The 20,886-nt window shown below is 40.8% G+C and overlaps 1 protein-coding gene across 1 annotated transcript in view; it reads left to right on the forward strand.

The window, feature by feature from the left end:
* LOC138951112 (mucin-22-like) overlaps positions 1-20,886 on the forward strand; it is a 30,400-nt gene that overhangs the window by 461 nt on the left and 9,053 nt on the right. Inside the window, exon 2 of the mRNA XM_070322764.1 lies at positions 5,792-6,185. Within this exon, the coding sequence (XP_070178865.1) occupies positions 5,843-6,185 (343 nt within the window). The 5' untranslated portion in view covers positions 5,792-5,842. The remainder of the gene's footprint in view (positions 1-5,791; positions 6,186-20,886) is intronic.

Here is a 20,886-nt window from a genome sequence, read left to right on the forward strand (position 1 = left end):
CTGACATTTGGGCTTACCCCCCGCGGGTTAGGGGGAGTCCCATATTGGTTGGGACTAGAAAGAATTTACCCGATGCTAACCAGCATGTCGTAAGAGGCGACTAACGGTTCTGTTTCTTCTCTTCTTTTGTCTTATTTCTGCCTTACCAGTCCTTTCACCTATATTTCCTTCCAAGAAAACTCTCCCTACTATTCCCTGCAGTTTTCCAATTCTTTTCTTGTTGTCTTATTTCTACCTGACTGGATCCATCACCTTTATTTCACTTACCAAAAGTCTTCTTTTCCACATCCTTATTTCTCTGCACCCCGCATGTCGTATGAGGCGACTAACGGATTCTGTTTCTCCTTTAAAGTTTAACCCTTGTTAAGTGGTTCTTGATAGAATTTAGTCAATGTTTGTAAAGATTTTAGTCAAGCAGTATGTAAGAAATGTTTAGTCCTTTGTACTGGAAACTTGCATTCTCCCAGTAAGGTCATATATTGTACTACGTTGCAAGCCCCTGGAGCAATTTTTTGATTAGTGCTTTTGTGAACAAGAAACACTTAACAAGTGGCTCTATCCCATCTCCCCCCTTTCCCCTATCCCATCTCCCCCCTTTCTCTCGTCGCGATATAACCTTCGTGGTTGAAAACGACATTTTAAAAACACCAAATAAAGAAAGAAAACATTTGGGCTATACATATATCTTTCAGTGCATTGTCCAAGCGATTTTTGAAACTGTTCATTGTCGGCGCTTCTACCACATTCTTGTCTAAGGAGTTCCACGTGTCTATGATTCTGTTCGTGAAGAAAGATTGTCGGAGAGCTGTTCTGCATTGTTTCTTCTTGAGCTTGAACTGATGTCCACGGGTATTACAAAGGCTATTCAGCTCCAGTGGGTTCTTGCAATCGTAGTATCCATGCACGAATTTGTATGCTTCAATCATGTCTCCCCGGATACGCCTATAGCACATGCTTGGAACTTTCAAAATTCTCAAAATCTTAGCCTCTACTACTTACATAGAACTTGCTCTTGTAAACATACATTCAAGTTGTAATGTTGAAATTTAGCCTTGGACAGTCACAGTGTAAAATCCGGTAGCATTTTGAACTTATTTTTGACATAATAATTACAAGTCACTTTTATCGAATTCGAACAGGCAGGACGCAGCCAGGCTGTGATTGGCTAGTTATTATGACGATCGGTATTTCCGCTTCAGTTTTATTGGATGTAAACACTGCCATGGATGTGTGTGTAGGTCAGCTGATTTATAAATAAAATCCACACTAAATGCTTCGCGTTGAAATAAAGGATGCACTTTTTGACTCACATGCGAAGCAAAAGTGAGTCTATGTACTCACCCGAGTCGTCCGTCCGTCCGTCCGTCCGGAAAACTTTAACGTTGGATATTTCTTGGACACTATTCAGTCTATCAGTACCAAATTTGGCAAGATGGTGTATGATGACAAGGCCCCAAAAAACATACATAGCATCTTGACCTTGCTTCAAGGTCAAGGTCGCAGGGGCCATAAATGTTGCCTAAAAAACAGCTATTTTTCACATTTTCCCCATTTTCTCTGAAGTTTTTGAGATTGAATACCTCACCTATATATGATATATAGGGCAAAGTAAGCCCCATCTTTTGATACCAGTTTGGTTTACCTTGCTTCAAGGTCAAGGTCACAGGAGCTCTTCAAAGTTGGATTGTATACATATTTTGAAGTGACCTTGACCCTGAACTATGGAAGATAACTGTTTCAAACTTAAAAATTATGTGGGGCACATGTTATGCTTTCATCATGAGACACATTTGGTCACATATGATCAAGGTCAAGGTCACTTTGACCCTTACGAAATGTGACCAAAATAAGGTAGTGAACCACTAAAAATGACCATATCTCATGGTAGAAAGAGCCAATAAGCACCATTGTACTTCCTATGTCTTGAATTAACAGCTTTGTGTTGCATGACCTTGGATGACCTTGACCTTGGGTCAAGGTCACATGTATTTTGGTAGGAAAAATGTGTAAAGCATGTGAGTCGTATGGGCTTTGCCCTTCTTGTTATGGGTATGGGTTAGGGTTCGGGTCAACCGGAAAATACGTCATAATGACCAGCCAATCACAGCCTGGCTGCGTCCTGCCGCTAGCTTCACGTACCAAAGAACTATTCTTTTGAAATTAAGTGACGCATTGAGTCACAGAATTAAGTGCAATTCATTAATTTGACCGAGGAAAATATCTCCCACGGTTGTCTCCATTTGCATACGTTGAATACATCATCATATCATTATCATATCATCAGATCATTATCTTATCAGATTTAGAGACGTTACAACTTACAGTCCATCAATAAGTTTCACAACAACTATTCTTTGCTTTGTTTGATATGAGTGATTTGTTTTAAAAAATAAATCTAAAATGCCACTAGAGCTATGAATTTACAACTTATACAGGGCTTTCAAGTTCAAATTACCAGTTGAACTTAAAAGTACGATATGAGGTTGGCTATAATCACACTGAATGGACCTGGAAATGTTGACTCTATTTTGAGTGTGCAATATCTCCATGTGTCGGGCATCACCCGTAACATTTTGGTCAAGTAAGTGGGAATGTGAGCAAAATGTTGCAGATCTCATCCTGAACTTGTGAATGGGACTGGTTTTGTGAGGGTGGTTTAAGGCTGGAGGATACACCAGAGGCCATATTTCAAAGTGATTAGGCAGTTTTAAAACTTACTTTTTATGTTAGTTCAATGTTTGGTTTATCAGGAAAAACAAAATGAAAATTGCTTGACGCGCAAAATTTTAAGATAACGACTGAAGTTTGAGCATAGGTATCAGATTTTTTCACACACACACACACACACTACTGAAGAAATTGGGATATTGTATTGTGAATATGTAAACAAAATAACAATCAGATGATCACAAACTGAAGAAGAGAAATAGGGAAGCTAAATAGAACATCAAACATAGTGATTTTACTGGTGAATTTTGAAAAAACCCACTTATGTATCCATTTTTGAAGCCTAATTTGAAGCAGGAAACACAGACAAAGACAAATGAAAAGTGTTAAAAGTGACTACAGTGTTCAGAAATAGTGTTAGATACCAAGTGGAGTTATCCCTCTTCTCCACTTTTAAAAGAAACACACCTTTTGTCGCGCAAAATCTTGAACTGTGATGCTTTTACTACCTCCACCCCCAACCCATTTTTCAAAAAAGAGTGCATGTTATCTTCCAAATAGAAAAGCAAGGTAGTCAGATGACCAAAAACTTAAGAAGAGAAATAGGGAAGCAAAATAAAATGAGAACATCCAACATTACGTAGTGATTTAACTGGTGAATTCAGAAAAAAACACTTTTTTACATTTAGTCAAGTTTTGACTAAATGTTTTAACATAGAGGGGGGGAATCGAGACGAGGGTCGTAGTGTATGTGTGTGTGTGTCTGTCTGTGTGTGTGTGTAGAGCGATTCAGACTAAACTACTGGACCGATCTTTATGAAATTTGACATGAGAGTTTCTGGGAATGATATCCCCGGACGTTTTTTTCTTTTTTTCGATGAATGTCTTTGATGATGTCATATCCGGCTTTTTGTAAAAGTTGAGGCGGCACTGTCACACCCTCATTTTTCAATCAAATTGATTGAAATTTTGGCCAAGCAATCTGCGACAAAGGCCGGACTTCGGTATTGCATTTCAGTTTGGTGGTTTAAAAATTAATTAATGACTTTGGTCATTAAAAATCTGAAAATTGTTAAAAAAAATTATTTTTTTATAAAACGATCCAAATTTACGTTCATCTTATTCTTCATCTTTTTCTGATTCCAAAAACATATAAATATGTTATATTTGGATTAAAAACAAACTCTGAAAATTAAAAATATAAAAATTATGATCAAAATTAAATTTCCGAAATCGTTTTAAAAACTATTTCATCTTATTTCTTGTCGGTTCCTGATTCCAAAACCATGTAGATATGATATGTTTGGATTAAAAACACGCTCAGAAAGTTAAAACGAAGAGAGGTACAGTAAAGCGTACTATGAAGCACAGCGCAACCGCTACCGTGCCAAACAGGCTCGTCACTTTCACTGCCTTTTGCACTAGCGACGGACAACGTTCAGTTTCATTCTGTGAGTTCCACAGCTTGACTAAATGTAGTAATTTCGTCTTACGCGACTTCTTACTCATTTTTGAAGCTTAGAAGAAAGAAACAAAATTGAAAGTGGTTACAGTGTTCATAAAATAGTGTTAGATACCAAGTTGAGTTATTCCTCTTCATCAGAGTTAAAAGAAACACACCTCTTGTCGTGCAAAATCTTGAACTGTGATGCTTTTACTACCACAACCCCTACCCATTTGACAAAAAAGAGTGCATATATATATTTATTCTCGTCCACTTAGTAAAGTAAGATAATGAGATGATCAGAAACTGAAAAAGAGAATTAGGAAACAACATAGAACATAAAACATAGTGATTTTACTGGTGAATTCAGAAATAACACCTATAAACCCATTTTTGAAGAAAAAATAAAAATGTACCGACCATGGCAAAGCTCGAACCGGCGACCTTACGGTATCTAGCGCATTTCACTAACGACTGAGCTAAGAAGACAAGCTGACTGTTGTGTGAATAATAGGAAAGTCTATTTTGTGGTATACTCTATCCCATGTTTGCAGGTTCTAGCTATTGTTTTAAATTGAACTAATAAAAATGTCGATATTTTACAACTTCTGGCGTTTCCGAATGTTAATTTCATATTATTTGGCATATGGATATGGCTCATGCGTGGATTACCTGTTACGACACACAAAGCGTTCTATATCCGATAAGGGAGGCTATCCCCAACGTAGTTGCAGAAGTAACCTACAGCCTTAAGTACCCATCTCATCCCCCCTCTTTACATTTTCTTCATAATGTGGGTAGGGGGACTTGGAGAAAAGGTGTAGAGAGAAGCCTCAGCGTTGCCGTAGTAATCCTGGCTGGTAACTCCATATTGGAACCCCTTTTTTAATCCCGCAGTGGGGCACTGCGGTTATGAAATTAAAGGCCACTCCTGTATTTGGAACCGCAGGAGCTTTCTAGTTTGCTGTTAGGTAGATTTTTGGTTCCTCTTTCCTGTCATGCTCTCTTTTTCTTCATGAATTCTTTTCTTTTTTCTGCCTTCTTGCTCATTCACCTGTATTTTTTCCAAAAATCTCTTCTCTTGCCGCTTGTCTTGCGATTCATGTATAGTTTAATCTGTTAGTGTTCTGATGTAAGTCCAGCAGTAGATAGGTTAAGCCTATTTTAACATACTGGAAACTGGTAATCTTCCAGTAGGTATTAATTTAGTTTTACTAAAGCCTGCTGGGACACAAGTAATGGGTTAGTGCATTTGTAAACAGGAATCGCTTGACAAGTGGCCCCCTTCATCCCCCCCTTCCTCGTCCTGATATGGCTCTGCGTAGTCGGCTGGACGTTAAGCAACAAATAAATAAATAAATAAATAAAACCCTTTTTTAAGACAGTAACAAATCCGAGACAATCTGGTTTTAAAAAGGAGGGTGTCTTAATAATAAAATGAAGGTAACCTTATGAACAGAACATGTAAGAAAAGCTGGTCTGTAAAGAGGAAGAACAAGGGGTTCTCCTGTGTCAGGTTTCTCCTGTGTCAGGTTTCTCCTGTGTCAGGTTTCTCCTGTGTCAGGTTCCTATGCAACTTTGCAAGATCATCTGTTTGAAATTAATGTTTGAAGGAGAGAAATTCTGTCTCAGTTGGTGCCAGCACATTGTTAAAATGAACCATGACTGTGATTGTTGCAGCTGTCAGTGGACAGAAGCCAATCAAGAGAGACAGTGAGCGTCTGTGACAGGATGGAGACTGATCAACACTCACACGAGACAGAGTTCAAGATAGAGATTGACGTTGCTGAAGAACCGCCATTGGCATGGAGCATGACACAGCAACAATCGCAGTCAGTGGAAAGAAGCCAAGCCAGACAGACAGTGAGCGGCTGTGACAGGATGGAGGAAGAAGAGCGAACAGTGAAGATAGAGGTCGAGACAGAAAGAGATACACAAGAACCACTACTAGGGAGACAATCAGTGCCACAGTGCATGACACAGCAACATTCACGAGAGCCAGAGATCAAGATAGAGATCGACGTTGCCGAAGAACCACCACTAGCATGGTGCATGACCCAGCAACATTCACATGGTGAGTGTTGAAATGATGGTTAGATTTTATAACCTGAACCTCGACAACAACAAGGTACTGATGAGGGTCTCTTTAACAGGATAAGATCCTTAGAGGAGGCGGCCAATCAGGCTAGGCAGGATTCGGAAGCCAGGATTAGGGCTCTCGAGTCAGCTTTAGCAAATCAGTCTGCCAGACAGAAGGGGCAGGCCTTGGACGCCCTCTGCATTACGGTTCCCGACGAGATAAAGGAGAGAATTATGCTTAACAAATTTGTGGACCTGCAGGTTTTCTCTGCGAAATCGTTTCTGGACAGGCTTAAGGAAAAGGCCTTAGCCTTTGTTCATGACGACTGGTTGGTCCGGTGTCAGAATAATGTGACTGGGGTGAGACATGAAGCCTGTGCTGCAACTTCTGTCTTGTGTGTGGCGCACGTTTTATGTCAAAGCAGCACCGCCCTGATATGGCCCTTCGTGGTCGGCTGGGCGTTAAGCAAACAAACAAACAAAATTGTTCATGACAAGCAAGGGCGGCTGGTCCCAAGGCTAGAAAGGCGAAGCAAGGGAGACCTCACCATAGATCAGTGGTCTTCCGCCTTCCACGTTCTGATGAGCGTTTACCTGGTGCGGCACCCCCAGCAGCTCCAAGATATGCTCGCCTACGCTGAGCTGATAAGGGGCGCCGCAAGGGACAACCCAGGTAACGCCTGGGCCCTTTATGACCAACAGTTTAGGTCCCGCCTAGAGGCTGACCCCACACGCCCATGGGGGAATGATTGACAATCAGCTATGGCTGCAGCTTTTTCAAAGCAGCCGTGGCGGTTCCCCCTAGATGAATACGATCGTGAGTTAGGTACCAATGTCTTGAATTTATGGCACACTTTTCCAGAGAAAATAATATTGTACGCGTTGCTTGATGTTTCCAGTAGAACACCGCGTATCACAGTCACACACGTTGGAACCAGGCACTCACGAAAGACACTTTCTTCACTTGTTCACACACTAAAACACCACTCTTCAGGCGACTATGCGGCAAATGTCGTAATCCCTGTCTGTCACAGATATCATATTCATAAACATCCAGCAATAGTGATGCTCTGCTATCTAATTAAAAATATATTAATCACAAAGCTATTCTCATCCGTCCACTACGCGAGACCATGCCTTGACTGACTAAATGAAAGTTTTCCCACCAAATTTCTTCTCTTCCCGCAAATTTTGGTGACCTAGTTAGTCTCAGACAAAACCAAACATGTGGGCTGGGGGAGCGAAATGCACGCTCACAGTGCCGTTATGTATCTGGACTTACTGGTCAACCTGAAACCAACGGTCACATTCGTAATTAACAACCGCAAACCATATCTTTTGTTCAAAATAAGGGTGTCTAACAAGTCACTTTCAACTTGTTAGATTCACAGACTTTACATTTGGTTTTTTATGGCAAAGACAATGGTCAATATATTTTCTCCAGAGAATGCAGTCAGTTTGTGTAACCAGGGTTCCACTGTTCCAAAAGCCGGCTAGACTGACCGACTCGTCTTGAAAACGGTAACGACCTTGATACCTTGGGAACTGTAAGACCAAGACACAGAGCTACATAGTGGCGCCAGTATATTGGATAAAACATTAGAAAGCAGTGACACATTGAACTCTAGGTGGTTCCTCAAGTTCTTGACATCCGATTGTTGGTGCGAGTTTCCACTCTGGTTCTGCACCAAGAGAGAGGGTATTTCTACTCTTCAGTCTACAACACGAAGTCAGGTTGACCGGTTGCGTCAGTGTATGGCACTGCATAACTTTGACCATGTGCTCAGTTGTATTACACAGTGTACAAATGCGTGCGCGCATACGACGGTATGTGCGCGTGTGTATGTGTGTGTGTGCGTGTAATCTGCACTCAGCGGATTTATTGTCTTTCTCTTCTTTTCTTTCAGGAAGAGAATCTTTCTGTTTTGGGGAGTTGTGAATTTCTATCTTTCAGGAATGCTGTCTTTTATACCTTCAGAAAAGGTATGTAATACGAAGGTTTCTGCCAGTTATCTCTTTGAGGTTTTGGGTGCTTACAGAATACTGTGCCCCTTGCGGGGGCATTAAACATCGAGGTCACAAGCAGGATCAACGGGAAGGTCGGCTGGGCGGACAGAAGACTACAATATTAAGGTTTCCGCCAGTTATCTCTCTTTGAGGTTTTGGGTGCTCAGGGGTGTCGTTTGGGTCGGCCCTTTGGCCAATCGCCGATTTTTTTTACTTTGGCCGAAACTTTCATGTCCCTATCGGCCAAATGTCCGAAGAGTATTCGCCTAAATCGGCCAAAGTTTGTCCAGTTTTTGACTCACATGTGAAGCAAAAGTGAGTCTATGTACTCACCCGAGTCGTCCGTCCGTCCGTCCGGAAAACTTTAACGTTGGATATTTCTTGGACACTATTCAGTCTATCAGTACCAAATTTGGCAAGATGGTGTATGATGACAAGGCCCCAAAAAACATACATAGCATCTTGACCTTGCTTCAAGGTCAAGGTGGCAGGGGCCATAAATGTTGTCTAAAAAACAGCTATTTTTCACATTTTTCCCATTTTCTCTGAAGTTTTTGAGATTGAATACCTCACCTGTATATGATATATAGGGCAAAGTAAGCCCCATCTTTTGATACCAGTTTGGTTTACCTTGCTTCAAGGTCAAGGTCACAGGAGCTCTTCAAAGTTGGATTGTATACATATTTTGAAGTGACCTTGACCCTGAACTATGGAAGATAACTGTTTCCAACTTAACAATTATGTGGGGCACATGTTATGCTTTCATCATGAGACACATTTGGTCACATATGGTCAAGGTCAAGGTCACTTTGACCCTTATGAAATGTGACCAAAATAAGGTAGTGAACCACTAAAAGTGACCATATCTCATGGTAGAAAGAGCCAATAAGCACCATTGTACTTCCTATGTCTTGAATTAACAGCTTTGTGTTGGATGACCTTGGATGACCTTGAGTCAAGGTCATGTATTTTGGTAGGAAAAATGTGTAAAGCAGTTCTTAGTGTATGATGTCATTGCTAGGTTTAGTTATTTGACCTTGACGGTCAAGGTCATGTCAAGGTCAAGTATGTGAGTCGTATGGGCTTTGCCATTCTTGTTATTATTGGTCAGGCTTTGATTGCTAAAACTGCTGCCGATGTACTTAGTCAACTGACTGACGTTTATTTCCTTCGCGAATACCAAAAACGAAACATCAATGTTTTGAACGGAAGCCAGTGCCAAAACCTATAGATGCCAGAGTGGTTTCCCTTAGACATGGGAAACCACACTCTCAGCATTGCGTTCGCGATAGTTTATCAATTAGTCAGTGCTTTCGATTTGGATTTGAACATCATGTCGCAACCAAAAAAGAAAAAAAACTAAATTGGCCAAGGTTTGCTACCCTTCGCCAAGGTACCATATTTGACGGACTACAAGCCGCGACTTCTTAAAAAAAAAAATCGCATTGCGGCTTATAAAAAGATGCGGCTAATAAAAAGATGCGGCTAAAACGTTACCTAAACTTTAATAGCATTCACCTTATGGAAGTCGCCGCGGATTTTCATTTCGCTCGATTAGCGATTACCCGTACTTTATTAGCTCTCTACTCAAGACTCGGCGCTTTTCTCTTTCTTTCGCGAATCTTCGTTTGTCAACAAGTCGTTGTGACAAGATAGCGTACAGAGAAACACCAAATGTATCAGGATCTCACGCGCGCGAGATTTCGTTTTTTTGTGTCTCGCGATAGTTGGAGGAGCGGGAGCCGCCATCTTGTGTTTTCGTCTGCTCGAAATGTGCGTAAAAGTCGTAAATCATCCCAAAAAAGCTTATTCCGGGCGGGACTACATGTGTGTGTTGGTTACAAATTGTGCGTGTGATATTTTTTTTCAAACTTTTTCACTTTTCTTCTTTGTTTTACTTGTTTATTCTCGGAACCGATTTTGCCAAATACCGTACTTTCGTTTGCCTGGTTGTTTTGATTGATTGACACGATCTGATTATATTTTTTTTGACGGCGGCTAATATAGTGACGCGGCCTATACGTGGCTCGTCTCAATTTTTTTGTTAAAAGTCGGGGGTGCGGCTTATAAAACAGTGCGTCTTGTAATCCGTCAAATACGGTAAGTGATTCCGGACAAAATGACAGGAACACTGCGAATGTGGACAGTGTCAGTGTGAGTGGTAGTAGTGTTGTCGAGTCTGTCGAAGCAGACGACACAGCAGACGATAGTCTTTCTTTATTTGGTGTTTAACGTCGTTTTCAACCACGAAGGTTATATCGCGACGGGGGAAGGGGGGAGATGGGATAGAGTTAATTGTTTCTTGTTTACAAAAGCACTAATCAAAAAAATTGCTCCAGGGGCTTGCAACGTAGTACAATATATTACCTTACTGGGAGAATGCAAGTTTCCAGTACAAAGGACTTAACATTTCTTACATACTGCTTGACTAAAATCTTTACCGGGTAGCTCAGGTGGTAGAGCACTGGACTTGTGATCGAAAGGTCGCTGGTTCGAATCCGGGCCGGGACGGACACGGGTCAACTTTATGTGCAGACCCAGAGACGGTATCCATCTCCCACCCCCGTGTCACCACAATGGCACGTTAAAGATCTTGGTCATTCTACCATAAGTGCAGATGGCTGATACCACCTAAACACGCATATATCAAAAGCCGTGAGGGCGTAAAAACTCGAATCGTATAAACCAATTCATGTCCAATATAGGCAATTAAGACCTGACGGACAATAAGCCCCTGAAAATTTACTGCGTTCATTAATTAATTCCTATTGTTTACATGTGCCAATAATTAGGGAGGCCCATCGCACATAGCACAATCAGCCATTTTTACACCCTCATAAAACACAAACAGATTAGGTTATAACAGTCAAGCAATGTTTATCCGAATAATGTATATACTTTAAATAAGCACAACAAATTTCAAAGCTCTATGATTTCAGAAAACAAAGTTACAGGCTAGCAAAATACGGCTAATCGGGCAAAATGACCAAATTTGGAATTGGGCAGAAAAATAGTGTGCATAAGGTGTTTTTTAAGAATCCAACATAGAAATGATGTTATTGTTTTTTTTTAATGTTTAGGACATGTAACCAATAAAATATGAGAAATAAAACTTGTTTTGAATACTTTATAGATGATTTTGTTTTTCAGGCTGTAACATTAAAATGACATGAGAAATGAAAACTGAACTTTGAGCTTGAAGCTAAACCAATCCAATGATTATGTACATATGATATATCAAATTAAAGGTCATCACCTAAGCTATCCAATGACGTATGTTTTGAAATTGATAACATGATTCTGAAAAAGTGTTACATAATATCAAGATTTTTAACATCGCAAAATGTCCTTTCACGCCAACATGCGACAAAGGACCAAAGATTGCAAAAATCAATTAAATTCCTTTAAGAGATGATTCTTTGCTAAAACAGTCATTATAAAAATGTATGTGGCATATTTCATTCATCCTGTAAGCAGTATGTGAGACAATACATAAACACAGCAGTTAACGGATTGCATCACAGACAACCATGACCAAAGGCAGAGTCAGAGAGGATACCTGTCACTCAAACAAAACAGTTTTCCACAAATCTTATTTTAACTAAAAGGGAAGTTGCCAATAAAACATAATTTTAACCAAAATTAAGATGTGTACCAAAAAAAAAGAGTTAAAAACGTTTTTTTTTAAAAAAAAATTTTTTTGCTTTGTTTTTGGATTTATTTCATCATTAAATCCATTTCGAACTCACATTGAAATTAAAATACCGTGAAGAGAATCAATAAAGGATATTACGTTTCTATGCTGTTTAAAAGCAAGTTAAAAGTCGCTTCAAAAAGTTAAAAGAACTGCATTCATTACAGTGTCATGTCATTTGGAGTCGCGAGCGAGCGAGCGACAGTCACGGGACTGACGGAGCTGTTCAACATCAAACCGTCAAGTCTTGACGAAAGTTAAGGATGATTAAATCAAGAGAGGGGGCTGAAAGTTACTATAGTTTGATTACAACCAAGTATAAAGACGACGTGAAGAAAAATTTCAAGACAAAGTCAAAGAAGATGGGCAAACAAATCGATGGTAAAGAAAGCGGCCGTCTGCTTTGGCCTTTCTTCCGACACTTGACTGACCCGAAAAAGGGGGAGTCAGGTCTGAGCAACCGGTCAACTTAGGATGCTTTAGACTTTCTTTTACGAATGTTTGAATGAATTTGTTCATAACAACAAGTAATTAAATAACGCAACACATCTAGGTCTTTATCCGAATGCGGAAAACACGTAAACAAAAACTACAGAAGGACTTAACCAGTCTGTGTCCCCCCACGGAAAATAGACTCGACCGACCATTGAGAAAATTTCCGCGTGCTGGCGACGATGCAGCTAGCGTGGAGCTTCGTTGGTTGTTTTCAGTCACACGATTCACATTATCCTCACTTCGAATCGCTCGCCTTGGTTAAATAACTTACGAAAACTTTCAAAACTTGGCACACGGACTGATGATGATAGTTTCTTCGACGTGTAAACCGGTGAGAACAGATAAAGAACTGACTGAGGCGCAACACGTGTTCGCAGTTTGCAAAGTTGTGACGTCGATGTTGTGAACGTAAACGATCTTTTCATTGGCCTACCGGTTGCCAGAAGCAGCCTTGACCTATGAACTTAAGGTACACCAAATTTCATTGGATGTATTTGAATAATAATAATAAGAAGAAGAAGAACATTTATATAGCGCTAAATCCAAAACTTTCGTTAAAAAGGCTTGCTCTAAGCGCTTGACATCTAAACTAAAACGTCATTCACACTCTTTGCAATGATGTACAAGAACTTCATGTCACACTCTTTCATTCAGTATAGCACCATTCACACAGTTGTTATTCTGTACAAGACAATAAGTTAGTCTAACATTTAGAATGTTCATAAGATGAAAACCAGACTGATTAAAACAACTGCTTAGTACTAACAAAGCATGAATCTTAATGATAACGTAATACATATTTAACTGTTAAGACCATAAAAAACCTATATGCTAAAATAACTTCGAACTTCGAATAGTCTTGTTGTGCGACCCATCTAAAAATAGGCAAATTATACACAGTTTGTAGACCGTTCCAACACCCCGCGGCGCGAGCTGACAATTTCCCTGCACAGCTCGCGCCGCTACCGCTGTCGCTGTGCGATGAGCCGTTTTCAAGCACAAATATCTCCGCTTTGGAATGATGTACATACTACAAAATCCACACACAGTAAGAAACAACACCATTGAAGAAAATCTTGTAATTTGGTTGTTTTATTACAAATAACAACAGAGTAAGAGGCGAACAAAAGTAGCAAAAATATGATGCGGCTACAGTCGCTTTGAGCTCGCAGCGGTGGGCCTCCCTGACACAGGGTTTAATGCATAAAAAGGCAACTACATCAGGTTAATTTCACTTTAAGGCAAAGTATCTCAGCTGCTTTAAATCAAGCAGAAATATGAAAGTTGCAAACCATCCAAATATAGGTGTTATATTCACCACAGATTGTCAAAAATTATCAGGAGCATAAAACATTTCAGTTTGTGTTTTGTAATGAAAAGAACAATTACACATGAAAATGCAGAATTTAATGCTGACAAAACCTGCAATTGTTTTTTTTTTTATGTTGTAATCCTAATTTCAGTAGACTTCCACTATGTTGTGGTCCAAAGAATGAGATAGCGATATACGCGTTTCTAGATCTGTGGGGGTAGTGTTGAGGCTGCGGCATCAACAAAAACAAAATTTTAAGTTTCGCTCCAGGTCACTTTTAAGGGAAGCAACTGCCTTTTCTTCCTCTTGAGTTAGAGATGAAACGTGGTTATTCCCCTTTGCACACGATTCCTTAACAACAAAGCCTATGTTCCTGTGGTCGCAGGGTGTGTGTATGTAACTTGAGTAAACTCATCTGAAGTACTTTTGACAAGACAGGCATGCCCACATACAGCATAAAGCATGGGAAGATGACTTTAAAGGCTCACTCCTTCTTGTGAAAATACCGGCACGGTTGGCCTAGTGGTAAGGCGTCCGCCCCGTGATCGGGAGGTCGTGAGTTCGAACCCCGGCCGGGTCATACCTAAGACTTTAAAATTGGCAATCTAGTGGCTGCTCCGCCTGGCGTCTGGCATTATGGGGTTAGTGCTATTCTTTCTTTTTTTATTTGGTGTTTAACATCGTTTTCAACCACGAAGGTTATATCGCGACGAGGGAAAGGGGGGAGATGGGAGGTTAGTGCTAGGACTGGTTGGTCCGGTGTCAGAATAATGTGACTGGGTGAGACATGAAGCCTGTGCTGCGACTTCTGTCTTGTGTGTGGCGCACGTTATATGTCAAAGCAGCACCGCCCTGATATGGCCCTTCGTGGTCGGCTGGGCGTTAAGCAAACAAACAAACAAACAAACAAATCTTGTGAAAATAGTTTGGATCAGCATCTCAGATCAGGCCAGGCTTTACATGGGATAAGACCATCCCCTTCACTTGGTAACATACTAACAATTCCTCACTGCCCCTGGTCAGTTCAAATTGCTGTACAGTGGAAACCCAATTTTATCAGATTTTTGAAGGGTCTTAAAGGCCGAGGGTCGGCTATAAAAGCAGAGCGACGCGTGCCACTTCAGTCTAATGTCCAACCCTTTTCAGGTGTGAGGGAATAGCCTTGCAGCCCACGTAATAATATTCAGTGTGCGTGCGCGTGTTTGAGTGACTTCATTGGTACGCATGCACTTGACGCCATCTTTTATGTGACGTAATTTACGACGCACGATGCTAGCTTTTAGAACAGCTTAGCACTGACGCTTCAAGCAGACGTGACTTTGTTGCAGACGACCAGCTGCTAATCTGTTAGTATCGATGTGCGGGAGTTGTTTGATAAAATGACACGTTTCCTTAGGATAATAGTCCCTTACGGACATGGTTGTTTAACGACAGTTAGCGGAAAATAGAGTAGTATAAATTAAGGAAGAACCGGATTATTTGCCGGAAGTTAGTGATTCAGGGTCAGAGTTCACTGTAGCGCATGATTATGCGAAATAGTCCAAAGATTTGAGGTCTATATAATGTTTTGGATTTCGAGGGTGCGGCACTCTTTGTTAATCGGGAGTCTTTTAATTATAACCAAATTCCTTGTTAACCGGGAAAAGTAAACCTTAGCCGACTTCTTCGTTAATCGGAAGCCGGCCCTCATTTCTAACCGCAAGGATTTATTGCTTAGATCTGTTGTTAATCATTCTTTGTGAACTAGGAACCTTGCAGTATGCACTGAATAACTCCTTGTCAATCGGGAGTTCTGTTATAACGTTTGTATAAATTCCTTGCCAATCGGGAATCTGATAGTGATAGTATTTCATGCACTGAATAGCTCCTTGTCAATCGGGAGTTCTGTTATAAAGACTTTAAGTCTGAATAAGTTCCTTGTCAATCGGGAACCTGATAATTCCCCCCTCTTGTTTAGACAACAGTCAGCGACAGTACTGAGACACGACAAAAATAATTATGAAGTGACGAGGGAAGAAAGAAAACGAGTCTGCGTGAGAGAGTGACGATGTTTTGATTCCATGCACTTGTAGAATAAAAATGATGTTTTAAACTGTACAACCACGGTGTGGGCTACATTCGTTCGCAAGAGAGAGGCCGTTGGCCGTATGAGAGCTGAATACTAGATACTACTGCATCGGGGATAAGAGAGGGAAACGGGAAACATTCTTACACTCAAAACAAAACACAACGCGAGGTCAGACAAACAACATCACGAGTAAATAAGAAACATCCTGCACAATCCCCTGGCAGCCCCCGGTCTCAATCAAATCTGCCACACAGGAAACGAGCTCTCACTTGAAATATTATTTTCAAAAATACTCTGTCTATACCAAACTCAAAAGCACCATATTTGTCAGGCAAACATTTCAAGGTGTACACCATACATGCACCCCAAAAAGTGTGTCTAATAAGCCCTGGATAACGTACTTTCAGAAAAAAAATTCACTCACCAAATTTGAATTCAAAATCAAACGGCTCTCAGTCGTGGTGGACTGGGCGGAGCTAAAGACACAAGAAAGATAATGTCCACGTACCGCTCATTCCTTTTCGGCAACACACACCCGCAACACACCGTTTACCAGATGTTGCCTGACCCCAAAGTTCGGTCACTCCGCGCTATTGCAGCCGCCATGGATGCTACATGATACCACTGGACCCCCCACGGGTTAGGGGGAGTCCCATATTGGTTGGGACTAGAAAGAATTTACCCGATGCTACCCAGCATGTCGTAAGAGGCGACTAACGATTCTGTTTCTTCTCTTCTCTTGTCTTATTTCTGCCTTACCAGTCCTTTCACCTATATTTCCTTCCAAGAAAACTCTCCCTACTATTCCCTGCAGTTTTCCAATTCTTTTTTTGTTGTCTTATTTCTACCTGACTGGATCCATCACCTTTATTTCACTTACCAAAAGTCTTCTTTTCCACATCCTTATTTCTCTGCACCCCGCATGTCTGTCGTATGAGGCGACTAACGGATTCTGTTTCTCCTTTTACCCTTGTTGAGTGGTTCTTGTATAGAATATAGTCAATGTTTGTAAAGATTTTAGTCAAGCAGTATGTAAGAAATGTTTAGTCCTTTGTACTGGAAACTTGCATTCTCCCAGTAAGGTCATATATTGTACTACGTTGCAAGCCCCTGGAGCAATTTTTTGATTAGTGCTTTTGTGAACAAGAAACACTTAACAAGTGGCTCTATCCCATCTCCCCCCCCCCCCCCTTTCCCCTATCCCATCTCCCCCCTCTCCCTCGTCGCGATTATAACCTTCGTGGTTGAAAACGACGTTAAACACCAAATAAAGAAAGAAAGAAAGATACCACTGGCTAATCTGCCTGAGCACTTTCAATGATCGTTCTGTAATTAATAAATTATTTCAAAGATAGTCTGCACTTTTCGAATGTTACTTCTTTTTTTTTTTTTAGTGAAACATATACATTCGGAAAAAAAACGTGTTCTTCTTGGGCTGAAAAAGTAAGCTAAAGCAAAGAATGTATGTCTCTAGCTGAAGTTATTTAGTGGATGAATACGATCGTGAGTTACCAATGTCTTGAATTTATGGCAGACTTTTCCAGAGAAAATAATATTGTACGCGTTGCTTGATGTTTCCAGTAGAACACCGCGTATCACAGTCACGCACACCGGCACGGTTGGCCTAGTGGTAAGGCGTCCGCCCCGTGATCGGGAGGTCGTGGGTTCGAACCCCGGCCGGGTCATACCTAAGACTTTAAAATTGGCAATCTAGTGGCTGCTCCGCCTGGCGTCTGGCATTATGGGGTTAGTGCTAGGACTGGTTGGTCTGGTGTCAGAATAATGTGACTGGGTGAGACATGAAGCCTGTGCTGCGACTTCTGTCTTGTGTGTGGCGCACGTTAAATGTCAAAGCAGCACCGCCCTGATATGGCCCTTCGTGGTCGGCTGGGCGTTAAGCAAACAAACAAACAAACAAACAAACAGTCACGCACGTTGGAACCAGGCACTCATGAAAGACACTTTCTTCACTTTTTCACACACTAAAACACCACTCTTCAGGCGACTATGCGGCAAATGTCGTAATCCCTGTCTGTCACAGATATCATATTCATAAACATCCAGCAATAGTGATGCTCTGCTATCTAATTAAAAATATATTAATCACAAAGCTATTCTCATCCGTCCACGACGCGAGACCATGCCTTGACTGACTAAATGAAAGTTTTCCCGCCAAATTTCTCCTCTTCCCGCAAATTATGGTGACCTAGTTAGTCTCGGACAAAACCAAACATGTGGGCTGGGGGAGCGAAATGCTCGCTCACAGTGCCGTTATGTATCTGGACTTACTGGTCAACCTAAAACCAACGGTCACATTCGTAATTAACAACCGAAAACTATAGGCAGGTTTCACAGTATTGTGTTCAGCAATTTACTATTTACACACTCAAATTCTACAAAATAAATGTTGGCACACAATTCAAAGGACATGTTTTTCCAACAAAGTGAGTTTGTTACAACTAAAAACAGTAAAATTTGTTATAGTCCTGGTCCTTATTTATATTTAAAAACCAGGCGCAAAGCGGCATACCCTGAAAACGCAAAAAAAGCAATACGGTCATCCTATGCATGCATATAGCTCATATAGCCAAAACCGTTGAAGATAGAAAGACATTTATTGAACAGAAAATATGCCCCACATCATTCTTAACAAGTTTTGTTCTTGTATGTACATCAAAATATTGATTCTCAAATGAATGGTTTGAAAAAATACGACTTCCGGAAGACCTAGACCGTTTTGAAGGAAAAAACCGTCTTTTTTTTCAAACCATTCCATGGCCATCAATATTTTCATATACATGTAAGACCAAAACGTGTTAAGACTGGTGTTGTGCATCTAGTTTGTTCAATAAATGTCTTTCTATCTTCAATGGTTTTGGCTAGATGAGGTAACAAGAGAAGGATATGGGCATTGGAATTACGTCAACATTTCGAGCATTGTCACAGATGAAACATTTACTGCAGGGTGCTCCTGATTAACAAACCGAGAAAAACTGAAAATTATTGAAGAGAAGACATGTCTGAACAGTTTATAAAGACACAAGTTTGCAATCATTTGTAAACACCATTTAAAAGACTAAGCAAATCTGAGACTATCAAAATGGCCTAATACCATGAAACCTGCCTATATCTTTTGTTCAAAATAAGGGTGTCTAACAAGTCACTTTCAACTTGTTAGATTCACAGACTTTACATTTGGTTTTTTATGGCAAAGACAATGGTCAATATATTTTCTCTAGAGAATGCAGTCAGTTTGTGTAACCAGGGTTCCACTGTTACAAAAGCCGGCTAGACTGACCGACTCGTCTTGAAAACGGTAACGACCTTGATACCTTGGGAACTGTAAAACCAAGACACAGAGCTACATAGTGGCGCCAGTATATTGGATGAAACATTAGAAAGCAGTCCGTCGCGATATAACCTTGAATGGTTGAAAACGACGTTAAACACCAAATATAGAAAGAAAGATAGAAAGCAGTGACACATTGAACTCTGTAGGTGGTTTCTCAAGTTCTTGACATCCGATTGTTGGTGCGAGTTTCCACTCTGGTTCTGCACCAAGAGAGAGGGTATTTCTACTCTTCAGTCTACAACACGAAGTCAGGTTGTCCGGTTGCGTCAGTGTATGGCACTGCATAACTTTGACCATGTGTTCAGTTGTATTACAAAGTGTACAAATGCGCGCGCGCATACGACAGTGTGTGCGCGTGTGTGTGTGTGTGCGTGTAATCTGCACTCAGCGGATTTATTGCTAGTGTCAATAAATCATTGCAACTAATAATGGTTCCAAACAACCGTCAGACAAAAAGGTGAATATCACACACAAAAATAACACACACACACACACACACACACACACACACACACACACACACACACGCACACACACACACACACACACACACACACACACACACACACACACACACACACACACACACACACACCACCTTATTGTCGCGCTATGTTAACGCTCACTGTCAGATTAAACTGGTCAGTTTATGACACTCACTGTCGTCATCTACATACTCGGTCTATAAACCCAGTACTCTCACTGTAGCTCAGTATATAGATCCCTCAATGCTGAGCGTTAACCTTCACAGCGAATATACATTAATTGAACCAATGAGAACGGAGAGATCTGACTAACTACTGCGCGACCACGTTCGACTCAAACAAAAGCATTTGCATGTGGCCTACATTTTTTTCTCTAGCATTTCTACAATATTTTAGCATGTTGTATTGCTTTTGAAGCCTAGAAAAAGAAGGGAGTTATAGTGCATTTTTGAAACAAGCGAGTGAAAGTGATAACCACAGGATGTTGTGCTTTTTATTTTTGTGACTCGCACGCTTCGAAACGTGCATCATATCTCCCTTATTTTATCATATTTGTGGCTCAAAACTTAGTATAACGTGAGAAAATACTGTGAAGATACTAAAACAACAACAGCATTACATGCACATAGGCCTACTTTAGTTTTAGGTCGAGACTGGTCGCTCTGTAATTAGTCAGAGCGGAAGTGAGCCACAGTGAGAGCTTTGAATGTACTTTCGATTCAATGACAATTGTCCGCATGATCAAGTAATAACTACTGCGGCCAGTTAGTTTGTATTCAGTTACGAACACGGAACTGGTTCTACTACTTTTAAATTTTTTTTGCTTTCCTAGACTAAGGCAAACCTACTGACAACAAAAGAGACTTTACTCTGGTAAATGGGATGTTAGTTGGTTGTCCCATAAATAAATTCTGCGTTACTACGGAAAAATGGCAAGCAGTGGTCTATATATTGTGCCAGTCAGTGTTTGGTATAAGGTGGTACAGTAACACACACACTGAGCAGAGCAAGGCGGTATAACACAAACTCTCAGTAGAACCAGGCGCCATAACACACACATGCACTCTGCAGGCTGCAGAGTAATTATAAGGCGGTATGACACACACACTCTGTAGAAAGACTGAGAGGCGGACTAACACAAACACTCAACAGAACCAGGCAGTATGACACACACACTCAACAGAGAGACTGAGGCGGTATATAACACAAACACTCAACAGAACAAGGTGGTATGACACAAACACTCAACAGAACAAGGCGGTATGACACAAACACTCAACAGA

The sequence above is a fragment of the Littorina saxatilis genome, linkage group LG16 (genome assembly GCF_037325665.1).
Source record: "Littorina saxatilis isolate snail1 linkage group LG16, US_GU_Lsax_2.0, whole genome shotgun sequence".
Classification (NCBI taxonomy): Eukaryota; Metazoa; Mollusca; class Gastropoda; order Littorinimorpha; family Littorinidae; genus Littorina; species Littorina saxatilis.